We start from the raw sequence: 21,364 nt of genomic DNA, 5'->3' as shown, positions 1-21,364 counted from the left end.
CAAGCAGCCGCTCGCCCACAGCACCCGTGGCTGTGCTGCCTGGGTGGCCCCACCGCCCCGGTCCAGCGGTCTCCTTGTCACAGGGCACCCCCCGATCCCCCCCCCGATCCCGTCTCCCCCGCACCGCCTCTGCACCGCCCGGTGCCGCCGAGGCGGGGACCGTCCGTCCCGGGGGCCCCGGCAGGAGCAGCCGCAGCAACAGGTCGGATCGGAGCCGGAGCCGGAGCCGGAGCTGGAGCCGGTAAGGGACCCCCGGGACTCCAGGAGGCGGGGGGGAAGGGGGGGACTGTTCTGCTGCGCGAAGCCCAGTGGGGCCCCGGCTCCCCAAACCCCTCGCCGGGCAGGTCCGGCTCCCCCGGTCCCCGGCCCGGGCGTGAGAGCGGGTCGGGGCTGGGCATCACCCACCCCCGCTCCGCAAGCACACGGTGGGGGGCGGCTGCGGCCCCTCAGAGCCCTGCCAGGGCCGGGAGCAGGCTCGGGCAGGGGGTGGGAACCGGCATCGCGAAGCGCATCTTTGCTTCCCCCGGAGAGACTGGGTTGGCAGACCCCGGGACCATTTGTAGGGCCAGAGAGATTCCCCGGCAGCGTGATTTAACCTCCCCTGGAAAAGTCCACTGCACAGTCCCACACCCCTGAGCAGGTCTGCTGGCAGCATCCCCCAAGCATGAGCATCCCCCGGGTGGTACCCTGAGGTTGCTCATACCTAAGAGATGCTGGTACTTAAGGGATGCTGTTACCAGGGGGATGCCATTATCAGAAGGATGCTGGTACCAGAGGGATAATGATGTGGTGCCCAGCTGGCACCATGGATAATTTCATTCCCGGGTGAAAGGCTCCCTGGGCCTGCCAGGGTCCCACCCCCGAACTTCCCCCCCCCCCCCCATGGGGATCTCTTCCCCTCCCAGCCTGACCAAGGCAGCAGGAGAGGTGTGAGTAGCACCAAAGGGCAGAGGAAAGAAGACCCACCTGCTTCACCTCCTGCCTCATCCCCAGCAGGGCTGGGGTGGCCCTTGGGGTTCCCAGATCACCCCCTTTACTGTGATAGTCAGTGGCTCCTCTCTTAAGCTCCAGCTCCAGGAGTCAGGCTGTTAAACCATACACTTTGTTTACTTTAAAAAACGAAGTCACCTCCAAACCCCAGCTTTGGCAAAACCCTTGGAAACGTGACTTGTACCAGCTCATGGACCAGATGGGGAAAGCAAAAGAACTCCACATTTTGTTATTTAAAAACCCGGTGGTGATTAAGCCAGTCTGATGATCCGGGGAGTCTGACTCATCTTTTTTTTTTTAACACTCAGGGTCGGTGAGATAGATAGGAATTTACTGCTGCTGTTCTCCAGCAGCAAATCACCGCATCCCATGTGGAAACTGGCAGCAGGCTGGGGCAGAGGCTCGCAGGCCCCATGCCAGTCTCGACACCCCCATCCTGCAGCACCCTTTGCCTGCCTGGGCGGTCTGTGCTGAGATGGGGGGGGGGGGAAGGTTTAATCTCTGCAGCTCTATGTCCAGGTATAATTAATCTTAAACCAAATTAAGCTGTCCTGGAAAAGATGGTAGCCAGTATCATTCTGCCCTTGTTTTCTGGGCTCCTGAGCCCAGCCTCTCACTGCTTTGCCAGGGCACATTACACATGAGACGTAAGTGGTATTCCAGGAAATAATGCCGTGTCATATCCCCTCCACCCACCGCTTTCCTCCAGCAATGGGAGAGGCTTTGCGGGATCGCAGAGCAGCCGCCCTGCTGCCCAGGAGCTGCTGCAGCCTCCGGGGAATCACCAGCAGCCATGCCGAGCTGGCTGGGTGCAAGATGACCCTCACACCCACGCCGGCAGCCAGCGTCGCCCAAGCTTTCTTTTGTCTCTTGCTGTGCGTCCCCTGGGGCAGCTCCTGCCCCCCGAGCTGCCAATGCACAGAGCGAGCAGGGGCAAAGGCTGTCCTCTGCAGCTCTCGGCACTTGGAGGAGATCCCCAAGGACATCCCCAAAGACGCAGTGTTCCTCAAGTTAGACGCCAACAGCATCACCAGGATCCCTAGCAATGCCTTCAGGCACCTCTCCCACCTGGAGGAACTTGATCTCTCCAGGAACGCCATTGAGAAGATCGACAGGGCAGCTTTCAAAGGGGTGGCTGCTGGGCTGCGTACCCTCGACCTCTCCAGCAACCGCATCCGCAGCATTCCCAAGGAGGCCTTGCTGGCACTTAATGCGAAGCTCCGGCTGGCCAACAACCCCTGGCACTGTGAGTGTGCCTTGCAGGAGGTGCTGTGGGAGGCACGGCTGGACCCTGACTCCGTCCAGGACATCACCTGCCACACAGCCCCACGCGAGGAGTATGTGGGCAAACCACTGCTCCAGGTTCTGGATGCCGGCGTCAACTTCTGCAGCGTGCGTCAGAGGACCACGGACGTGGCCATGTTCATCACCATGTTCGGCTGGTTCGCCATGGTCATCGTCTATGTGATCTGCTATGTCCGGCACAATCGAGAGGACACCTGCAAGCATGTTGATTACCTGAAGTCACTGCCGAGCACCCAGGGCCATGCAGAGACCACCAGCACTGCCCTGTAGCACAGGATTGGGGTGCCCTGTTCCCAGCTTCTTTGCAGGGAGCCAGTGGCAACCTGGTGGGCTTCTAAGCTTCTCTATGGGATTTTCCAGTGCTTGCTCCAGTCCTGCAAATGAGTGCCACTGACTTTGCCCCTCCCCAGCAATGCTGGACTGAGCGTGAGCAAATGACATGGGGTAGGGATGCTGGGGACACCCCATGCAGACCTGTCAATGGAGCCCATGTTCCCAGGGAGGAACACCCCCCCATGCAGACCCCTTCTCCCCTGCCAGAGTTGGGCTCGCAGGGAAAGCAGCCCCAGCCACATGCTTGCGATCCATGTGGTTTAAAGAGAACAAGCCCATGGGGCAGAGACAGACTGGGGGAGGGGGCTTTCATAGGGCCTAGAGGTCCCTGGAGCCTGGGGTGCAGAGGGATGGGTCACTCTGTGCAGTGGGGTCACCCTGTCCTGGCTCCAGTGAGGGACCGGCCTTGCAGAGAGCAGGACATCAGCCCCCAGCTCCCGCGCAGCATCTCAGCAGCCTCTGCCTGCCACCAGCAACCCGGGGGTAAGCTCCCAAACCTTTGATTTCTCAATAAAGCCTGCACATAGGAAAAGCCCTCAGGGTCTGTGCTGCACTGGGAGCCAGGTGTCCGGGGAGGGCAGTGGTGCTCGAGGGGGTTGCACTTGTCCTAATTCAATCTCTCCCACAATAGACAAGCCTAAATTCAATGTACCAGCTCGACTCCCATCACATTACATCCCCTCCACCCTTACCCGAGCCTGCCTCAAGCAGGGGCCAGCTGGCTAAATGGTGCCTCTGCCCTTCACCTGGTACGTTTTGCCTTATGTTGCCCTTCCTCAGGGCCGAATTAGAGACACTGCTTGTGGCTCAGCACGATGGAAGCAAATCGAGTTCTGCCTTGTTTCATAAGCAAGAAATGGTCCTTCCTGGCAGAGCCAGCTGCACCCGCGGCTGGGCTGGGAGAGGAGGAAGGTCTGCAGGGGCTGCTTGTGGCTGCTCTCCCAGGCCCGGACCCCAGGGCCACTCAGGTCGTGTCCTCCCCAGCCCATTCTTGGGGGGCTGGCACCTCCTGTGGGCTCCCCAGCGCCAGGGTGGGTGGCCCAGCCCCAGTGGGAAACCCCGGGCCGGGGAAGGCTGAACGATGCTCTGGGCCAGTGGGGAGAGGGTCCCAGGCGGGGGGAGGCAGAGGGGCACCCTCACCCCAGAACCTCACTGTGCTCAGGGCCACCTTGTCCTCGTGGGCCACCTATGACCATGGACATGGCCCTGTCTCGCTCGAGGGTGGCTTGTTGAGTGGAGGGAAGCCTCTGCCATTGGCAGAGCAGCTCGGGTACCTGCAGTTTGTGCGTGGGACGAAGGCTGGGTGCACACAGTTTATTAGAGCGCTGGTTAAGCAAAAGAGTCCCCCAGACAAAGGCGAGGAAAAGAAAAGAGGCCACAGTTTCACCTGGAGCGGTTTTGGGTCTTTCCCATGCCCGTGGTAGCTGGATTGGTCTCAATGCACAGCAGGTTTGCTCAGGAGTCACTGACCTCATGCAAAGAAGTGCAAGGACTGGCAATGGTCCTTGTACATATCTATGGATTTGTACAATATATATATGTCACTTGGTGAGGATGATCAAAACCAGCCACGGCGGAGCGGGAGGGTGGGCAGGCATCCATGGCAGCGGGATGGGGTGGCAAGGCCACCAAAGAGGGACACAAAATGTTGCATGCAATGTCAAACCAGATGGGTCCTCAGCAGTGCCACAGCCCCAGGTGCTGGGCAGCCAGTGCCAAGTCCGAAGCCATCTTTTTCCCCAATTTCTTACTTGCCATTTTCTCCCCATGCCACACACCCACCCTGGCAGCACACGCTCTGCTCAGTTCCTTTCTTCCCTGGCTTTGTGCAAGCTCTGGCCACAACCAACAGCAGCTCTGGGTCCCTCCTGGCTGGAGACTGCCAAGCGCCAGCATCTGGTGAGCCTGGGGAAGCACCTGGGTGCCAGGCACCCTGGGTAGGACATGGCTCTGGAGCATGGCAGGAGAGCTTGCCCAGAAGAAACAGCACCAAAGCAGGATCACAGCCCCTTTGCCAGCCCATGCACAAGGCTGCAGGGAGCCCTGGTGCTCCCTTCCTCCTCCCCCTCCCCCTCCTGCGGAGAGCACAACCAGCCAGCTGCAGGGCTCATGCTGCAGCCATTCCTGGGCTCTGTGGTCCATCTTCACCTCAATGCCCAGCTCGTCCCGATCCTGGTGATGAGCTGAGTGTCTCAGCCACCTCAGGTGGTTTTCAGCTTGAGCACCTTGGAAAGCGGCTCCTTGGCACTAGAGTAGAGGAGGTAGGAGCCCTCGACGGTGTGAAATGCCTCCCAGTCTCTACAGCCAACAGTGGGGAGGTGGTGAGCTGCTACGAAGCCTTCATAGCCTTGCCACCTGCATGGGGAGGGCAGTAAGCTCTTGGGCACAAGCTGGGCACATGAAAGGGGGGCAGGAAAGCTGAGCCGTGGAGCTGGCATCTCCCACCTCCCCGATGTGGCTCAGGGTGGGATGTCCCTCACTGGGCCTTCTCATTCCTGCCCAGAAACCTCCCCAGAAACAGGGAGCAGTGCTATCTGTCCTCCCTGGGCAGATGCACCAGCACCCACAGAGGTTGCCCCCGTGCTGGGCTCCCGGCAGAGTCGTTCCACCCAACCACGCAACCCTGCCCTCCTCCCACAGCAGTACCTGTAGATAATACTGTTAACAGAGAAGGTGAAGCCATCAAAGGAGTTTGCCACCACCAGAAAAGAGTCGTCTCCCACCGAGAAGAACTCCCAGTCCAGGGCACTGGGGATGAAGCAAGTGGAGGGGCAGGTGAGGTGGCCAGCCAAGGAAGGGGCTGCGTGTCCGTGGGGCTGAGCCCACCCCACCCCAATCTCTGCCACCCTGATGATACACAGAAAACCCCGCTATTCCCAGGCTGCTCCTGAAAGGAAATCCACCCTTGTTCCCAAATCCAGGGCCTTCTCCTAGCTCCCACAGGGATTTGGTGCCAAGGACCTGTCACCCATTGCCCTCCCCACCCGTCTTGGTCCCTGGCAGCATGCAAGCCTGCATGAACCCTTGAGGAGACCTCCAGGTTGTTCAGGGGACTGAGGAGCACCCTGACTCTTTGCACAGGTACCTGTAGGTGAGGAGGTCCTGGAATTTGACAAACATCTGGGCAGTGATGTTGAGCTCATAGATGGAGGAGTTGATGGCATAGAAGTTAGAGGGTGCTGGCATCCCACTGTCATAGCTGTGGCTGTTTGCAACAGCCAGGAAGACTCTGTCTCCGATACTGAAGACCTCCCAGTCAGCAGCACCAAAAGTCTGTGGGGAAGGAAGCCCCATGAGAAGCTAGATGTGGACAAGCCTTTGTAAGCCAAGGATGCTGCAAGGTGTGTGGGGAACCTGCAGGAGGCATGGCAGGGAAGTTATCCACTGCTAAAACACTCCAAGGAAAAAAATAAACCTCGCTCTCTCAGTCCCTATGGGAGAATCAGTGGGAAACTATCACTACCTTTCTAGAGGACTGAAGAGCATCTGTCTCTGTAATTATTCCCTGGCTTGTCTAAACCCAGAGGGAGGACCAAGGAGTAGAATTTGATCAGTGACCAAGCCTTACCAGGATAGACTGGAAGAGCTGGAAAGAGCCACTGAGCCAGATGTAGATGTGCGAGTAGATCTTAGTGGATGTGCCATTGAATGTGTTAGCCACAGCCAGGAAGGAATATGGCCCGATGGTGAAAAATTCCCAGTCGTAGGCTCCAGAGGTAGGGATGGTCTGGTTGGTTTCAAACAGCCCTGTCCTGGGGTTCCACCTGTATATCACGCTGTCTATGTTGTGGTTATTCCCTGGGGGAGATGGACAGACAGACGTGCACCATGAGGAAAAGGAATACCTGGCTCACATAAGAAACAAGACCCAGAAACAGGTTCAGCTACACAAATATTTGCCAGCTGGTTGCTAGTGACCGATTGCTCCCCAAGAAGTAGCCAAAGAGACTCAAGAGCCTCCATCCCCACCTAGAGCCTCCATCCCCATTGAACACGCTGGCAGCTTGTTCCCAAGCATGTTGTAGCAGCTTCATGGCAGCCCCTGGCAGAGGAGGGATGGGAGGGTGCCATCTCCCCACATGAGCAGCACACCAGAGGCACCGTGCCAGCATCCCAGGGCGGCCAAGCTCTGCTGGCTGTCCCACAGGGTGGCCATGTGTTGTGGGGCCAGTCCCAGCCAAATCTCTAAGCTATGAACATCATGGGCTGCCGTCACCCTTCGTACACAAGCTTGCACATCTGGGAGGGGGGCCACAGCTGGAAGGGCACCGCACTGATTTTTTTCAGCTCTCCTTTGCTAAGTCCCTGTAATCAGCTCCTGAGCACTGGAGCTGGCCAGGGACCTCCATGTGCTGATCCCCGCTGATAGCATGAACTCCAGAAAGAGGGAGGGGATGCTGCAGCCCAAAGCCTGCCCTGTGCTGAGCACTCGGGCTGGGCCCACCAGCACCAAAGCACATGCTCCATGCAGCTCCTGGGCTCTGTTGAAGCATCTCAACCTCGTGTCTGTGTGGGACCCAGCTGGCTTTAAAGCTAAAAACCTTTCTGCACCTCCAGCCTGGCATGACCCCTCCAGCCAGAGACGTTCTTCTAATAAAGAGCTGGCTTCATCAGGACAGGAGAGGAGCACCACCAGCCCCACACTCACTAAGCACTGCTGTACTCCACTTGGTCCCACTGGTGTTTCTGTTGGCTGGGCAGCAGCAGGACCACGTGTTAATGGCTTTATGGGCAATCCTCATTGCAATGGAAGAGCCTTTGGCAAGAAGGGCTGCAGGGAGTGTGGGAAATGGCCATGTGGATAAGTGGCAGCTCTTCAGGGACCGACCCTCCAACACCCCCTAAGGGGAACATCCCCAGTTTGGCTTGGCCATGATGGTCTTAACCCCTGCATGATGTGCATGGCCAGCGAAGGGACCTTTCTGCTGCCACTGCCACGGGAGTAGGTCTCATCCAAACTGGCCATGGTGGGGTCTAACAGGTCACACGGGGAGCTTCTAGCCCAAGCAACCTGCCACCAGCTTTGAGCCTGGTGCAAGAGGAGTGGATGCCCCAGGAGCCAGCCCTGATGGCAGGGAAGAAGCGCACTGGCCCAGAATCTGAACCCAGCTAGGAGCATCCTGGAGAGCCGGGGCTGTGGTATTGACCCATTCATCCCTTGTGCTGAGGGGTGCACCCCCCCAGTGCAGAACAACTCATGGCCTGGGAGGGGAACGAGGCTGGATCATGTCTGCAGGGTGCCCAGGGAGGGAGGGATGTCGGCAGGCTCTCACTCAGCTTCCCTCAGTTTCCTGTGTGCCCACAAGGCCAAGGCTTTGGCTTCTCAAAAGGCTTAGCCCCTGCAAACCCAGACAGCTGCCCTCACCACCTCACCATGTTCACCACGTTATGTAGCATTGGGGAAACAAATGAAAAGAAGTGGAGACATTCAGCAAAGACACCGTCCCCACTCCTGTCCCTGTCCCCTGCAGTCAGAAACCCAGAGGGGGACCATGTCAGCTACTTCCCCGAGTGCTTTTCTCTCCTAAAATGAGAGGGTCTGCAAGGGCTCGGGCTTCCTGAGGGACACCACACTCTGAGCTGCGTGCACTGACTCCCCGGCTTTGCCCTGCATGCTGGCAGAGGATGCACAGGGAGCTGCAGTGTTTCCATGGCAATGGGAGGATGCTCTCGAGCCGGGTGCCTGCAGCGGGGTGCCGTGGTCCCCACCATCACCCCAGGGCTGCCTGCCCCGGCTAAGCCGGGCCGGTAGGGAATATAAGGGCTGGGTACCTTCTCTGTGGTTGACCACTGCGAGGAAAGCCTCTCCCTCAATGACAAATGCCTCCCAGTCCCTAGCGCTGTGCGTGGTGATCCTCTGGTACGTGATGAATTTCTCTTTCCTGCGGCTCCACTTGTATATTACAGAGAACTCCTGACCCCTGTCATTCTGCTCAAAATTAGCCACTGCTAGGAAGATCTGAAAAATAACAAGCCAGGACATCTTGGTTTTCTCCTCTCAAAGGGGTGCGGACAAGCATGGGCAGGGTGAAGACGGGATGGGTGGGGGAGGCACCCATGGGATGTGGGGCCAGGGTCCGAGGTGGCTGGTGTGGGGCAAGATGGCCCTGGTTGGCTGGGGTCCCTGAGCAGCCCCCAAGCAGCACAGTGCACCCAAATAGGAGGACAGGGGCCCAGTGGCCCGTGGGTCTCTTTGTGCACAGCAGCAGCAAAGCCCACTGCCCGCAGAGCCACAGCCTCAGGGTCAAGAGGAAGGAGAGCCGTGCTGCGGCCGCTCATGCCCCACCAGCCCTGTAGATGGGGAGCATGGCTGTTCTGGCGAAACAGGCTGGGAGGGAGGGGAGGGGTCCAAGCTACCAAACCTTCCTCATAAGGAAAGGTTGTTCAGAAGAAAAATCGCAGATGTGATTATAATACGATAATAACGATGATGACGATTCCCTGAGGCAAAACATTTTCCACACCAAGAAAACCCCCTTGTGAGTGTCAGGGGCAAGTGTGCAGCAGCAGAGATGGGTTTGCGCAAGGCAGGGAGCGCATCCAAGCTCATGGGAGCATGCAGTGTGGCATGCTAGCTCCGCCTCTCCGGCGTGGTTCATATGGAATGGCAGAGGTTATGCCCCAGTCTGGGCCACAAAGAAGCACAGGGACACAGCCCACAAGCAGAAAACAGTCAGTGGGGATGGTCTCCTGCCTCCCACCCAGCACAAGACCCTGCCAGCACCAGCCTGGGACTTCGTCCAGCTGAGGCTCAGCCACCCCTGAGGATGGAGACCTTTCCCCCTCAGCGGCCTGTGCTGGGTCCACACATCCCTCCAGGGAAGGTGCAACTGCAGCGCTGGGCAGCTCTCGCTGCGAGCCCTAGTCCAGGGAGTCTCTTCAGGGCATCTCCAGAAATGTAGCTTCGGAGGGAAGAGAAAAGCCTGGATCCAACTCCGCAACTCAGGAACCTGTGGTCCCTTGCTCTCCATTGGCAGGAGCCACCAAGAGACCCCGACACTTCCCTCTGGGGCTCTTCACCCCATCCTGGCAGAGCATCAGCAGGTCCTGGTGCAGTAACAAGGTGCTGGCACCTCCAGAGGTTCATCCCACCTGCAACGTGTGTGAGGAACCTGGGCTAAATGGAGAGGTCTGTACTGCTGCTGGTGCAACAATTATCTGGTTATCATCTCCATGCAGAAATGTGCCAAGCATGGGCAGCTGCACTCAGGGTGTCTGCCTCTGTCACCAGCCATTCTGAGCTAGCCCCAGCTAGAAAACCTGCCCCAAGCTGTGCAGGAGAGAGGTCATCCTGCCTAGCAAATCTGAGTAAGTTTTTCTCAGTGAAGACCTGAAGGCAAACCCAGAGCACTTGAGCCTTGGCGAGCACCAACACAGGTGCTTTGCCATGTGGGAACCACAGGGAGTTGGGACATCCCAGGCTGGTCATCTTCTCTGCCCCCACAGCCGTCACTGCAAGGGGATGTTGTGGGTCCAGCCTAACACTGGGGAGCCTCAACGTGGTTCCTATCAGCAGATAAACCCAGCCGAGGATGTTGCTGTCTCCTGCCTGTGGGGGTGCAGCCGCTTTGCAGAGTGGGCACAGCGCTGGGGATGGCAGGCATGCTCCCAGCCCAAAGCCAGTTTTGCAACACAGCTGCATTTTCAGGGGTTGACCAGGTTTTCTGCAGGACCCCACCGTCAGGCAGGTAACAGGGGATGTGGCCCATTTGAATCCAAACAGCAGGGCTGTCAGTACCACCAAGCCTGGAGGCAGGACTTCTGCCCATCCCTCTGTACCCTGGAGCACTGGCTTATGATGGGGGAGCCCTGCAGCCACGGTGTGTAGCATCTGGTCACAAAGCCAGAACAGGTCATGCCAGAGACAAAACAATCCCAACACCCCTGGGAGCTCTGCACAGAGCTGGCTCTCAGCAGATGTTTGTTGGTCTTGCCCAGGGCTCCTCACAAAGTGATAAATAGTTCCCCAGGGAGAGAAACCAGGCAGAAGTCCCATGGCAGATTGCCCAGGGGAGAAGAGATGGCTCCAAAGTCCTGGAATGATTTAAAAGCAAGAGGGCTTAAAAACACAGAAGCTTGGACTCGGTGGGTCTCAGGAGGGAGCTATGGGCTCCGATGGCTCTCTAAGACCACGGGTAGATCTCTGAGACCAGAGTGGACCTTCTACATGGCCGGACACCCACCACAGTCAGACCTCAGTGAGGGCTTTGCTCTCTGTGCTCACATGTCAGGAGCTGCATGTCCCTGAGAGCAATGCCACAGCTGCTGCCTGGGGTGATCCCTGCCTCACTTCACAGTGCCAGATAGGAACTGCAGCAAAACCTGCTTTCTGGGGCGGGGGAATCAGCCTTTGCACCAGCGTGGAGGCTGCACTATGAGCACACCCAGGCCAGGCTCTGTACTCTGCACGAAGGACATTTTGACACTGGCACTCACTACATCTGAGGCAGGAACAGGCAGAGCCTGCTAGAAATGAACCCCAGCACATGGCAGGATCCAGATCCAACAGCTGGCTTTGGAGGCTGACCTCGCAGACATCCTGGAGATCCCTGGGGAAGAGATCTGAGCACTCCGGATGCTGCCAGCATCAGTTGCTGAAAATGGCCTGGGTGGCTGTGGTTGTTTCTCAGCAAAAATAGTATACACAGAGGGTAGCCCACAGATCAGCCAGCAGTCCCTAGGACAGACCCTTACTGGCTGAACACATGTATCAGTGTCACCCCATCAAAGAGAGAAGAGAGAAAGATTCACCCCCTAAACCCTGCCCGAGACTCGGGGCTTCAGAGGAGAAGCTGGTGTTGGGCAATTGCAGTTTACTATACTGAAATATGAAGGCACAGAAATAACCTTCCAGGCAGACTTACCTTCTTTCCTATAGTGAAATACTTCCAGGACTGAGCTTGGTAGGTGGGGATGTTCTGGTAGGGCACAAACTTCCCGTTGGTCCACTTATAGATGGCCGATCCCGGGGCGGTGTACCGGTTGGCAGTGGCTGCAAACAGTCCCACCTTGGGGATGGTGAAGACCTCAACACCCATTGTCTCAGAGTTGGTCACCAGGTTCTGGTACTCCTCCAAATAGTCCAGCCTTTGTTTGACTAGGAGACCACAAAAAAAGAGGCATGAGGTTAAAACCAGATGACCTTGCCTGGAGAGGGTCTCCACGTTGCATAGTGGAGCTGGCTCTGTGGTGCTTGCTGATGTATGGAGCTTTACGGCCGGGGGTTGGGGGGGAATGAAGGTCCTGGTGTTGCTGGTGATGCAGGGCCAAAACCCAAGCATGTGGTAAAAGGCCTGACTCCATCTCATTCAGCAACACATCCAGCCCCATCCACCCCTGCCTGTTCTCCGGCGGAGGGCAGGGCTGCAAAATGCTCTGCCGGGAAGTCTCCTCTGGGAGGGGGGAAGAATGACATGCCATGGATTTTGATTGCATCTTACAAAGTAGGCTGATATATTTATCCTAAAGAGAACGGGGAGGAGAGGAAGAGACCTACAGCAAAAGGGCCTGGGCTGCTGAGATGAGCCGGGTTAACCCGCACCCACCTGCAGGTGTGGCAGCCCAGCGCCAGATGTTTTCTCTGGCTGGAGTCAGCATGAGCTCTGGAAGAAGTTAGGGAAGACTTAGACACAATTAATGCCAGAAATTAGAATGGAACAGTCCCAACGGCGAATGGGTGGGCACTGGAAGGGACAAATGGCAGGAGAAGGGCTACAAGAAGGGCCAGTGCTGGTGGCACCAAGTGGTGCAGGTCAGCAAGATCCTGGCACGAGATCTCCTTGGGAAAACAAGGACACAGTGCCAAGTCTGATGACTTCCAGAGGTAGGGAATGATAGGGAGTCCACCCACTGCCAGCTCCTGTGGGGAGCAAATGGCTCATCCAAACCCACCATGTGGGTGCTAGCATAAGAAAAACCCCGGCAGGGGGGGAAGGACGGCTGGGTTGCAGGCATGCTCCGTCCTCCACGTCCTCACCAGGGATCCTGGGCAGACTGCCTGGAGCAAGTGGGAGAGTGCCAGTGGGCAAAATCCATTTCGTTATCAAATAACGTCCATCCCTCCAGGCTCTGGTTGCTTTGCCACCTTCTTGCTCCAATGTTGCCCCATTATTTTCTGCATGAAGGCCACCAGAGCTAGGATGACATGGGGACCTGCCTCCGCCACCCTCCCATTGCTCCCTCTGGTATATCTGGCAGCTGATGAGTCTTTTTGCTCCTTCTTGTACACCCGCAAGTGCTTTGGCACTGGGAGCACCTGCACCTCTGGGGCCCCACAGCAGGGAGCACCCCAGCACTCCAGGCATGGCTTTCCATGGGCTGAGCTGTCCCGCTTGGACAGACCGGGAGCTCGTTCCTGACTGGAGAAGCCCCAGGAGGGACGGACAACATGGATAAGTTGGATGGACAACATGGTCATTGTGTGAGTGATCGGGGAGCTGGCTCACAGAGGCGCTTGAATCCAAAGCTGCACTGGAAGTGTCGATGTGGGCACCAAGAGCAAAGCAAAGCCCAGCCAAGCAGGGGAGAGGCAGGGGGACACCCCAGCCCCTGCATTCTGCTGTTGCCTGACTTGGTTCCCACCCCAAAGTGCTGTCAAGGTCAAATCTCTGCTTCTCCTCTGCTGCAAGAGCCTCCCTCCACCCCAAGAGCGCATTGCACACCAGTACCTTCCAGCATGGAAATCCAGGCGCTGCCGTTGCAGAGGTACAGCCCTCGCCGGGAGGCATTGAACCAGAACTGCGCCTTCTCCTGCTTGGTGCAGGGTGGACGGGACCCCAGGGTCACCTTCGTGTCAGTCTCTGGGCACAGAGAGGAGCAAGGCAAGCGCCTCAGCACACATGATGGAGGAGCAGCAAGGCTCGTCCCCGTGAACATAGGAAGGGTTGGATGTCCCAGTCCCATCCTGATGATAGGCACCAGAGAACGGGGGAAACGGCATGCTGGCACCAAGCTGGGAAGGCACTGGCTGAGAAAAACCTGGGGGCTGGCGCCCGTGGGGCTACTGGCATGAGCCCAGCGCTGCCAAGGGACATGGACAGGGGCTCTCCAGGTGGGTTTGGACCTGGATCCCACACGCACATTGAGAAACATAGGGTACTGGGGACACCCTCTTCCCCTCCACTCCTGCTCGGTGCCCAGCCCCACACAAAGATCCTTCCTCAACAAACGCAAGGCAGCCAATTGAGCCCGCGCCGCAAGGAGTTACTGACCATAGGGATATTTTAGCACCTCGTTGCTCGCTGGCTTTGCGGGGAGATCCTGGAGGACAGTGGGGACAGAGAGTGTCGCTACTTTAAAGTTCATGGCGGTGCATATCCGAAGGGTAGCATCAGCTCCTGGCAGCAGGACAAGCTGCCTCAGCAAGCCCTGGGAAAGTGGGAGCAGCAGGTTGGAGAGCAAGTCCAGCAAGACCAAGAAATGGAAACTGCAGGTGATTCATGCCCTGGATTTCCCTCCCAACTCTTGCTCGTTGCCCTCCCTCCTGGGCTGTGGAAGCCTCCAAGGGACTCACGCACGTTTATCAGATCCTCATTACATGCTCAGCCTACCAAAATCTCCATGCCGCACAATTTAACAGCTGGTGCAAGGGGAGCATTGGCAAGGGGCTTGTTAGCTGCAGATGGCTTTCACCGCCTCCACTTTTCACTACCGGTCAGGATCAGGCACTGCCCTAACCTTTATATCAACGAGACTGTGCCATCAACTGTCTTTCTGCCACCACACCACTGGCAACGTCCTCTTAAATTTGTCCCACAAAGTGCCAGTTGCCAACACCACCCCTTGCATGTCCACAGCCGGACGGGGATCGAGCCCAGCAGCAGGACCCCTGGCCACTTCCCCTACCCGTGCCATGGCCCAAGCCCTGCCAGCATAGGGGGGCTGAGAGAGGGCTGCAGCTTGCCCCATGGCTAGCCACGAGCACCCCTGGGAAGCCCTGCACCATGGGGCACCTACCGTGAACACGCCTTTCCTTCTCCTCCGGTTGCCCAGGTAGAAGCTGGCTCTCTTCACCGACAGAGAGGCTGGAAATGGTGTCTCCACCACCCTGCGGATGGGCAGAGAAGAGGCAGGGGACAATTTCATGGATCTGCTGGTGGCTGGAGGAGATGCTGGTGGAGGAACATCGCCCTGCCAGCCCTCCTGACCCCCCTGCCGCCACCCCCAACCTACACGTCCTTGGGGAGGCTGCAGTCCACCGTCAGGGAGAAGGACTGTCCAGAGACAGCCAGGACAAGCGTGTGCCACTGGTTGTCAGAGAGGGAGACGTTGGGGAAGGTGACGCGGGTCTGCCAGCCGCCGGCGTGCTCCTGGCTCCAGAAGAGGAAGTGGAGCTTGTTGGGGGCATAGCGCAGCCCCACCAGCACACTGGGGCTCTCCTCTGCCATCAGCGTGAAGATGTACTCATTTCTCTGCAGGAGGGCACGGACTCAAATCTGCGTGCCGTAAGCTGCAGGGCTGGGCTGTGCCCGCTCTGTGCCCGGCCGGCGGCACTTACCTTGGCAGGGACGCTGAGGACCCTCAGCGTGACGATGATGGAGAACTCCTCGGGGAAGCGGTCGCAGTGGATGAAGAGCCGGGAGGCGGGGAAGCCCAGGGCATGAGGCCGCGAGGCAGCGAGCTGGAAACCGCGCACCCCCTGCACTTGGAACACCCTCATGCCGCGGGCCAGCCCACTGGTGGGGACGACCTCCGAGAGGATGTCCAGCGGGCGCAGGTCTGTGCCAAGAGACAGCAGAGCATGTCACGATGGTGGCAGCCATCCCACCCTGCCCCGCTGTGGGATGGCGTCCCCGCCTTGAGGTGGGGTGCTCGGCGGCCTGGCTTGCTGAAGGCAGCCAGCCCATCTCCAGCACTGGCCAGAGGCTCCACAGCAGCAGAGGGGGTCCAGCGTGTCCCAGTAGCCTGCTGTCCCCTGCCCAGGGTCTGCGCCAAGCCCCTGCTTTGGGGACACAGGGAAGGTTTGGCCTCCAGGCACCAAGGCTGACATCTCCATCCCCACAGCAGGAACACCAAGTGTGCAGGGTCACTTGCATGAACCGTCCCACTGATGCAGCTCCAAATGCTGACCCTGGGGCTGGGACCTGCTGGCTGGGCAGTCCCAGGCTGTCACCAGCTTCCTCGGGATCCACCAGCACCAGCAACCGCAACCAGAGCCAGGAGAGCGGGCAGGGATCCAGTGCCCGCAGGCTCGCTCATGGGGTGGCCACCCGTCCCTGTCCCCAGGGCGGTGGGGCACGACGCTCCCTGCTCCAGTCCCGATCCAGGCTCTCCCAACCCAGCCCTAATTGCACACAGGCACGTACTCCCCTGGCAGGCACCAAAACCGCTCATTAAATAATTATCCTCTCCCCAGAGAAGAAAACAACGTGCCCAGCCCCAGGGCATCACCCAGGTGAAGAACAGCACTGCACACCGGCACTGCAAAGCCATCCCCATGTAACAGTGCCAGGGTCACCGTCGGTCTGACATCTTGACAAGCTCCGTGCCGGCAGCCATGGGAAGGGCTGTACCCGCGGTGGGTGCTTCTCTGACCTTCCTTGCCTTGGCACCCTCACAGCTTTAATTTTTGAATGCTTCCCTGGCAGGATTGCAGTGTCTGTAGTGAAGGGCAGAGGGGCTCGGTGATGATGCCCAGAGGATGAAGCAGCACTTGGCTAGACTAAAAATCCCCGACTCTGTCCCTTCCCCAGCGAGACCAGGCTTTTAGCTCCTATTTGTACTAATAAATCTCGGCTGCTGGGGCACAGCGGGAGAGCTAAGAGGGAGGGAACTGTGAGCAAGGCTGGACTGGCGTGTGTGTGAATCCAAACCAGCTGGAGAGGGGAAGCATTGCCCCCCCAGGCACCCCCAGCCAGCCCAAACCCAGATGGGCAGAGCAAGGAGGAATCTGCTCGTGTGGCTCCATCCAGCCTGGAGCAGGGACACCGGCGAGGTCCTTCCCACCCTGCCACCTCTGCGTCCCCCCTGCCCGCCCCTCCGCTGGTTTAAGCTGCTCCTAAAGCACAGCCTTGGTGGGGGAGGCTTAACTGAAACAACTTATTTCAGAAATGCATGACTTGGGGAATGACCAGTTCCTGTTTTTCTCAGCAAAAAGCACAAGTTGAATTCAGGCTTGGATTTGCGGAGGGGTTTAGGAGCCCCCAGCTGCCCCAGAGGTGGCTGGGATGAGCTGGGGGACAGCTCAGCCGGGGCCAGAGGCTGTGCCCAAGGCTGTGGGTCGGGAAGGGACCAAGGCCTAAAACCAAAACCAAATCCCTAAACCCAAAGATGTGCATCCCAATCTGCCTCCCACACCAAGGCGCTGCTAACGATCAGAGCGGAGCCTGCGGTTAATGGCCGGGAGAGTGGCTGGAGTGTTTCAGCCCAGGTCGGGCAGTGCACGTGCCTGGCAGCTGCCTGCTCCACAGGGTGGCTGCCCACAGCCAGACGGCATCAGGGCTTCACCGGGAGCTGGGGCAAGGCACCAGCAAGAGGGACACAGGGTTGGTTAAATGTGCTGATGCTGGGGCGTTGACATCCCCTGGACCCCTCCAGCGGAGGCTGCTTGGGGACAGCGGGGACATCCCCGGAGAGACCGGAGCACCTGGGGGAGGAGGCGGTGGACAGAAACTCTCTGATCTCTCCCAGTTTTCCTTCTCACCGCCGGCTGGGCTGTAATAAAATGTAAATACAGGTGCCATCAAACCGAGACAATCCCCAAGCACACACAGCCTGGGCCCAAGCAGCCCCAAAAGCTGGGCTGAAGTTTCACTGCCCAGGCAGGGACTGCGTGGCATGGGGACAGGGATGGGAAGGCAGGGCCAGGGGACGGGGACCCTCTTTGGCGCGGGCTGCTCTTGGCGCTTCCCTGCGGGAAATGCTGTCGGAGTTGCCAGCTCCTTGGCTGGGGGTGGCGGGACCGAAACTTTCCGGGACATTTTGCTGCTGAGAGGGTGTAGGTTGTGTCTGGCAAGAGCACAGGGAGCCCCGGAGAGTCCAGGGCAGGAGGGACTTTCCGGGGGGGACTTCATGGCTCTCCTCTACTTCTCCTTCCAGCCCTTCCCTTCCCCTCCCCACACATCGGTCCCCAGGGCCAGCAGAACTTGGGACAATGCTTGTGCCGCAGGGATGGGCATACAGCTCTCCCCATGGCACTGAGAAGGGCTGGTCGCTCCCCAGTCCTGTGCTATGCCAGGGGGCTGCAGGCGCAGGGTTGACCCCATTACCCACTGCCCATGGGTGCGGGCAGGATGCTGGTAGCTGCAGCACGCGAGGCATTGCGCTGTGCTGTCACCCCGAGACTCAGTCCACTGGCACTCGGGCACTGAAACCCTGGGGCTGGGCTGCCAGGGAGAGGCTGCCCCACATGGGGCACCCCACAGCAGCCACGTATCCCCCCCAAAACGGAGCACGCTATCTGGGGTCTGCCCTGGCAGCGTGGGGAACATCCCATCCGTGGGAGCACACGGGTCCCGGTGTGTTTCCCCGGCACGGCCAACGCCTGTCTTGACACCTCCCTCCCGGCACAGCCCACCCGCCGGCCTTCGCTCCTACCTGTGCAGTGCTGCCACGTCCTGCCCCCCCGGTTGAAGTCCCCTCCGATGGCCCAGTGGAGGAGGATGACCCAGAGCAGCAGCGGAGCCGACATCGGGGGGCTGGCCTCAGAGGGTCCATCCACTGGGGCCCTCCTGCCGACCGCTCCTCCGTGCCCAGGCAGGCACCGCTCGGCTCAGCTCCCCTGGGGGCTCTCGCATAGTCTGCCAGTGGGACGACCTCCTCAGGGACGTGCCACGCTGGGCTGCTGCTTCGCTGCTTCTGGGGTGCTAAGCCCCAGCTCTGCCGTCCCCTTGCGTGGGCATCGCCCCTGGGGGCACGGCAGGGGTGGCGGGTGGGGGGCCGGTGGGGGCTCCCCCGGGGCGGCCGCAGAGGCAGTGCCGGCTGCAGCCTGCGCGCAGACATTTAAATGAGAAGTTCGTGGTGGGAGAGGAGGAGTCCCAGCTCCTTGAAGAGCTTTTATCTTTTGCCCAACCCTCTGGAAGGCGGCTTTGGGGAGTGATTTTTTAATTTCTTTTTTTTTTTCTTTTTTCTTTGCTTCCTTTCATTTTTGGTGATTCATTTTTCCGGGGTCACGTGGGAATAGGTGGAAGATTCGCCCCTGCCTGGAGACACCAAGGTGGAAACTTTCCTGCCCATAAAAGCCTTGGGCTTTCGGCAGCACAATCCTAGCCTGTACTGGGGGAACCTCTCTCCCCTCCGGTCCACTCCACCCTGCCCAAAAAAACCCCAGACCCCACAAGGTGCATATTTCTCCCCCAAAACGACTTCAGGCAAGTGATGCACAGCCAGTGCCTCAGGCAAGGCTCCAGCCCAAAGGCCAGCCACCGGATCCAGCCCTGCCATGAGGATGGCGGCGGCATCGGTTCGGAAACCCTCGAGGTTATGCTGTTCAAATGGGAGAGAGAGCAGTGGAAAAACTCCCTGCACGCAGCAAGCTCTGCTGGGTTTCTCCAGCCACAAAACGAGTTACTTCCATTCCCCGAACAATTGAAATAGGCTCCCACCCCCCTCCCCCCCATCCCCAAAGCCTTCCCGCAAGGCGAGCGCTAGAATAGAAAGCGGATGGCCAGGATGAAACGCCAAAAACTGTGTCGCAAACCAGGGGTTTCGTCAGCAAGGAACAGCCGGAGCCGGACCCGCGGACATGCCTCGCTGCCGGTCTGTCCACACCCCTCACTGGCCCAAAACCCACCGTGCCGGGACCAGGAGGGTGTAGCCCATGGGGTGCGGGCACACATCGGAGCTTTTGGTGCAAGGAGCACCCTGCGCCTCGGTCCCAAATCCTGAGAGGAGCTGCTATTGGTGCCTGGAGACACCCAAACGCCATCAGTGCCTCCATCTCAGAGTCAAACAGCCCCTGAAGGCTGGAGGGCAGCTGCACGCATGTCTGGGGATGCTCTACAGCGAGTAGGGCTGCGTGGAGATCCCCCTCCCCACAAAGCCTCTCATTGGGCATCCCCCAAATTAGGCCTCCACTGCGATCACACTTAAGCAGAGCTTAAGTGGAGCTTAATCTCTCTCTGGAGAGAGCTGCAAAGGCAAGGCACCACTGGCTCCCCATCCCTCCTCATCCTCGTAGTGAGGACGGTGCCCACCAGCACAGCCACCACCCAAACCTGGGGGTCCCGAACGGCAGCCGCTGGTGGTGACCATGAGGGATGCAGGAGGCACGAACCATCCCATCTCGCCTGACAGGCTCGGCCCCTCGTGCTGCTCCCTGTGGCCTCAGGGATGCCCACCAGCACTGGGGCTGGGAGCGGCCATCTCGCCGAGCCCCCACACTGTGTCTGCTGGCAGGAGGAGTGGGGTCCGGCATCCCCGGCCCATCCGGCATAGAGGTCGGTGCGTTGGAAGGGAGGCTGGCGTAGAGCGGAGAACGGCTGCTGGCAAGACCCTGCCTCCCGGCAGGTTGGCGCTGGGTAAGGCGGCACAAATGAGAATCAGAGCCACCACATTTCCCAGGGCTGCACACATGTGTCAAGTTAAGCGTGGCTTTGGCAGCACCACTCTGAGCAGGGGGACTCGCACAAGCGGACGGATTTTGGGAAGTCTCCCGCTGAGGCCAGCCCCAGCTCTGCGAGGGTCCAGGCGGCCCATGCGAACCCTCCCAGGGAGGGAGGAAAAGTCCAGCCAGGGATGCTGGGGTGACTGGTTTTTCCAAAGGGGATGCAGCAGCCTTTGAGCGCTTCCTTGGCCAAAAAGCCGGTTGATGGGGACATGTCTAGACCCAAGGACACAGCTGCGGGTGTCCCCTCCAGAAGCAGGGGGATCTGGGGACTTCCAGGCAGGAGGTGGAGGAACTAAAGCCCCCGTCAATAAGCACGGAGGACATGCCAGGTGGTACTGAGCCCAGCACCGTGGGCTCAGGCTGCTTTTCAGCCACATGCTGTTAATGAACGTCCTCCTGGTGAGGACAGGGACCTTGACAATCCTCAAGGATTTTCTCCATCCTTGGGCTGGGGACCCTGGCATGGCAGAAAATGGTGGAGCGGCTTGGGTAGTGTCCAGTGCTTTTCTCCCTTCCCAGGAGGACCTGCCCAGGGAACCAAGCTGTCATGTGAAATAAGGACAGGGGCCCATTGCTGCCCGCAGTTGCATTGGGTCCAGGACCTGCTTCATGTCCCAACGACAGTAGGAAGTGGTCCGCAAAATTGTTCCTAAGCACACACGCGCACATTCCTATGTGCACAAGCAAGCGCGAGAGGATGAAATAAAAGAGACAAACAGTGAGATGCTTGCCTAATTCGCATGGGTCGTAAATAAAACCATGTGGCGGCTCCGAACAAAACGATCCTTGGATTTCCACCAAAAAGGTTTGGCCATCCCTGGGTTAGAAAAGGTTGAGAAACTCATCTGCAGGCAATAAATTTCAAGCAGAGCTTCCACGCAGAGGACAGTGCAAGGAGGGCACCTAATCAACGCCAGGGACAGGCTGGACCCTGCACACAGGGTAATGTTCCCACTCTTCCAAGACTATAACTCGTTCCTTATTATTTGCAGACACAAAGTCATGTTTCAGGGCTTGTTATGCCCTATTCATTTCAGTCTTTATTCCTGACATCTGCAAGATCTTTCTCTCTTGAAATGCAGCGCGCATACAGGCACTGGCTGTAGCGAACCTTTGAGGGATCCTATACATAACGCCCAGACACATGCAGCACTGCCCATCTCACGGATGTCCTCGGCCCTGGCTCCAGCC

General features: G+C 58.7%; 2 protein-coding genes across 3 annotated transcripts; one reads left to right on the top strand and one right to left on the bottom strand.

Annotated features, from left to right (window-relative positions):
• The first annotated feature begins 1,659 nt into the window (after positions 1-1,659).
• LOC128149430 (leucine-rich repeat-containing protein 3-like) lies at positions 1,660-3,160 on the top strand. The gene has a single exon (XM_052804619.1). It carries the CDS (start codon positions 1,660-1,662, stop codon positions 2,563-2,565), a length of 906 nt encoding a protein of 301 aa, XP_052660579.1. The 3' UTR covers positions 2,566-3,160.
• On the bottom strand, positions 2,381-18,423 carry TSPEAR (thrombospondin type laminin G domain and EAR repeats). 2 transcript variants are annotated; one of them, XM_052804618.1, is made up of 13 exons: positions 18,163-18,423; positions 15,125-15,345; positions 14,800-15,038; positions 14,584-14,674; positions 13,839-13,995; positions 13,296-13,427; positions 11,493-11,725; positions 8,401-8,587; positions 6,197-6,426; positions 5,714-5,901; positions 5,275-5,376; positions 3,375-4,983; positions 2,381-2,489 (listed from the first exon to the last, which is right to left on the bottom strand). In XM_052804618.1, exons 1-12 carry the CDS (start codon positions 18,254-18,256, stop codon positions 4,830-4,832), a joined length of 2,028 nt encoding a protein of 675 aa, XP_052660578.1. In that variant the 5' UTR covers positions 18,257-18,423; the 3' UTR covers positions 2,381-2,489; positions 3,375-4,829. The 2 variants fall into 2 exon arrangements, with proteins under 2 accessions (XP_052660578.1, XP_052660577.1); XM_052804617.1 differs by lacking the exon at positions 18,163-18,423 and having other exon boundaries at positions 15,125-15,473.
• Positions 18,424-21,364: the final 2,941 nt, after the last annotated feature.

This window comes from Harpia harpyja, chromosome 12 (assembly GCF_026419915.1).
Source record: "Harpia harpyja isolate bHarHar1 chromosome 12, bHarHar1 primary haplotype, whole genome shotgun sequence".
NCBI lineage: Eukaryota > Metazoa > Chordata > Aves > Accipitriformes > Accipitridae > Harpia > Harpia harpyja.
Note: the sequence above shows the minus strand (reverse complement) of the source record. Positions and strands in the feature narration are given on the sequence as shown.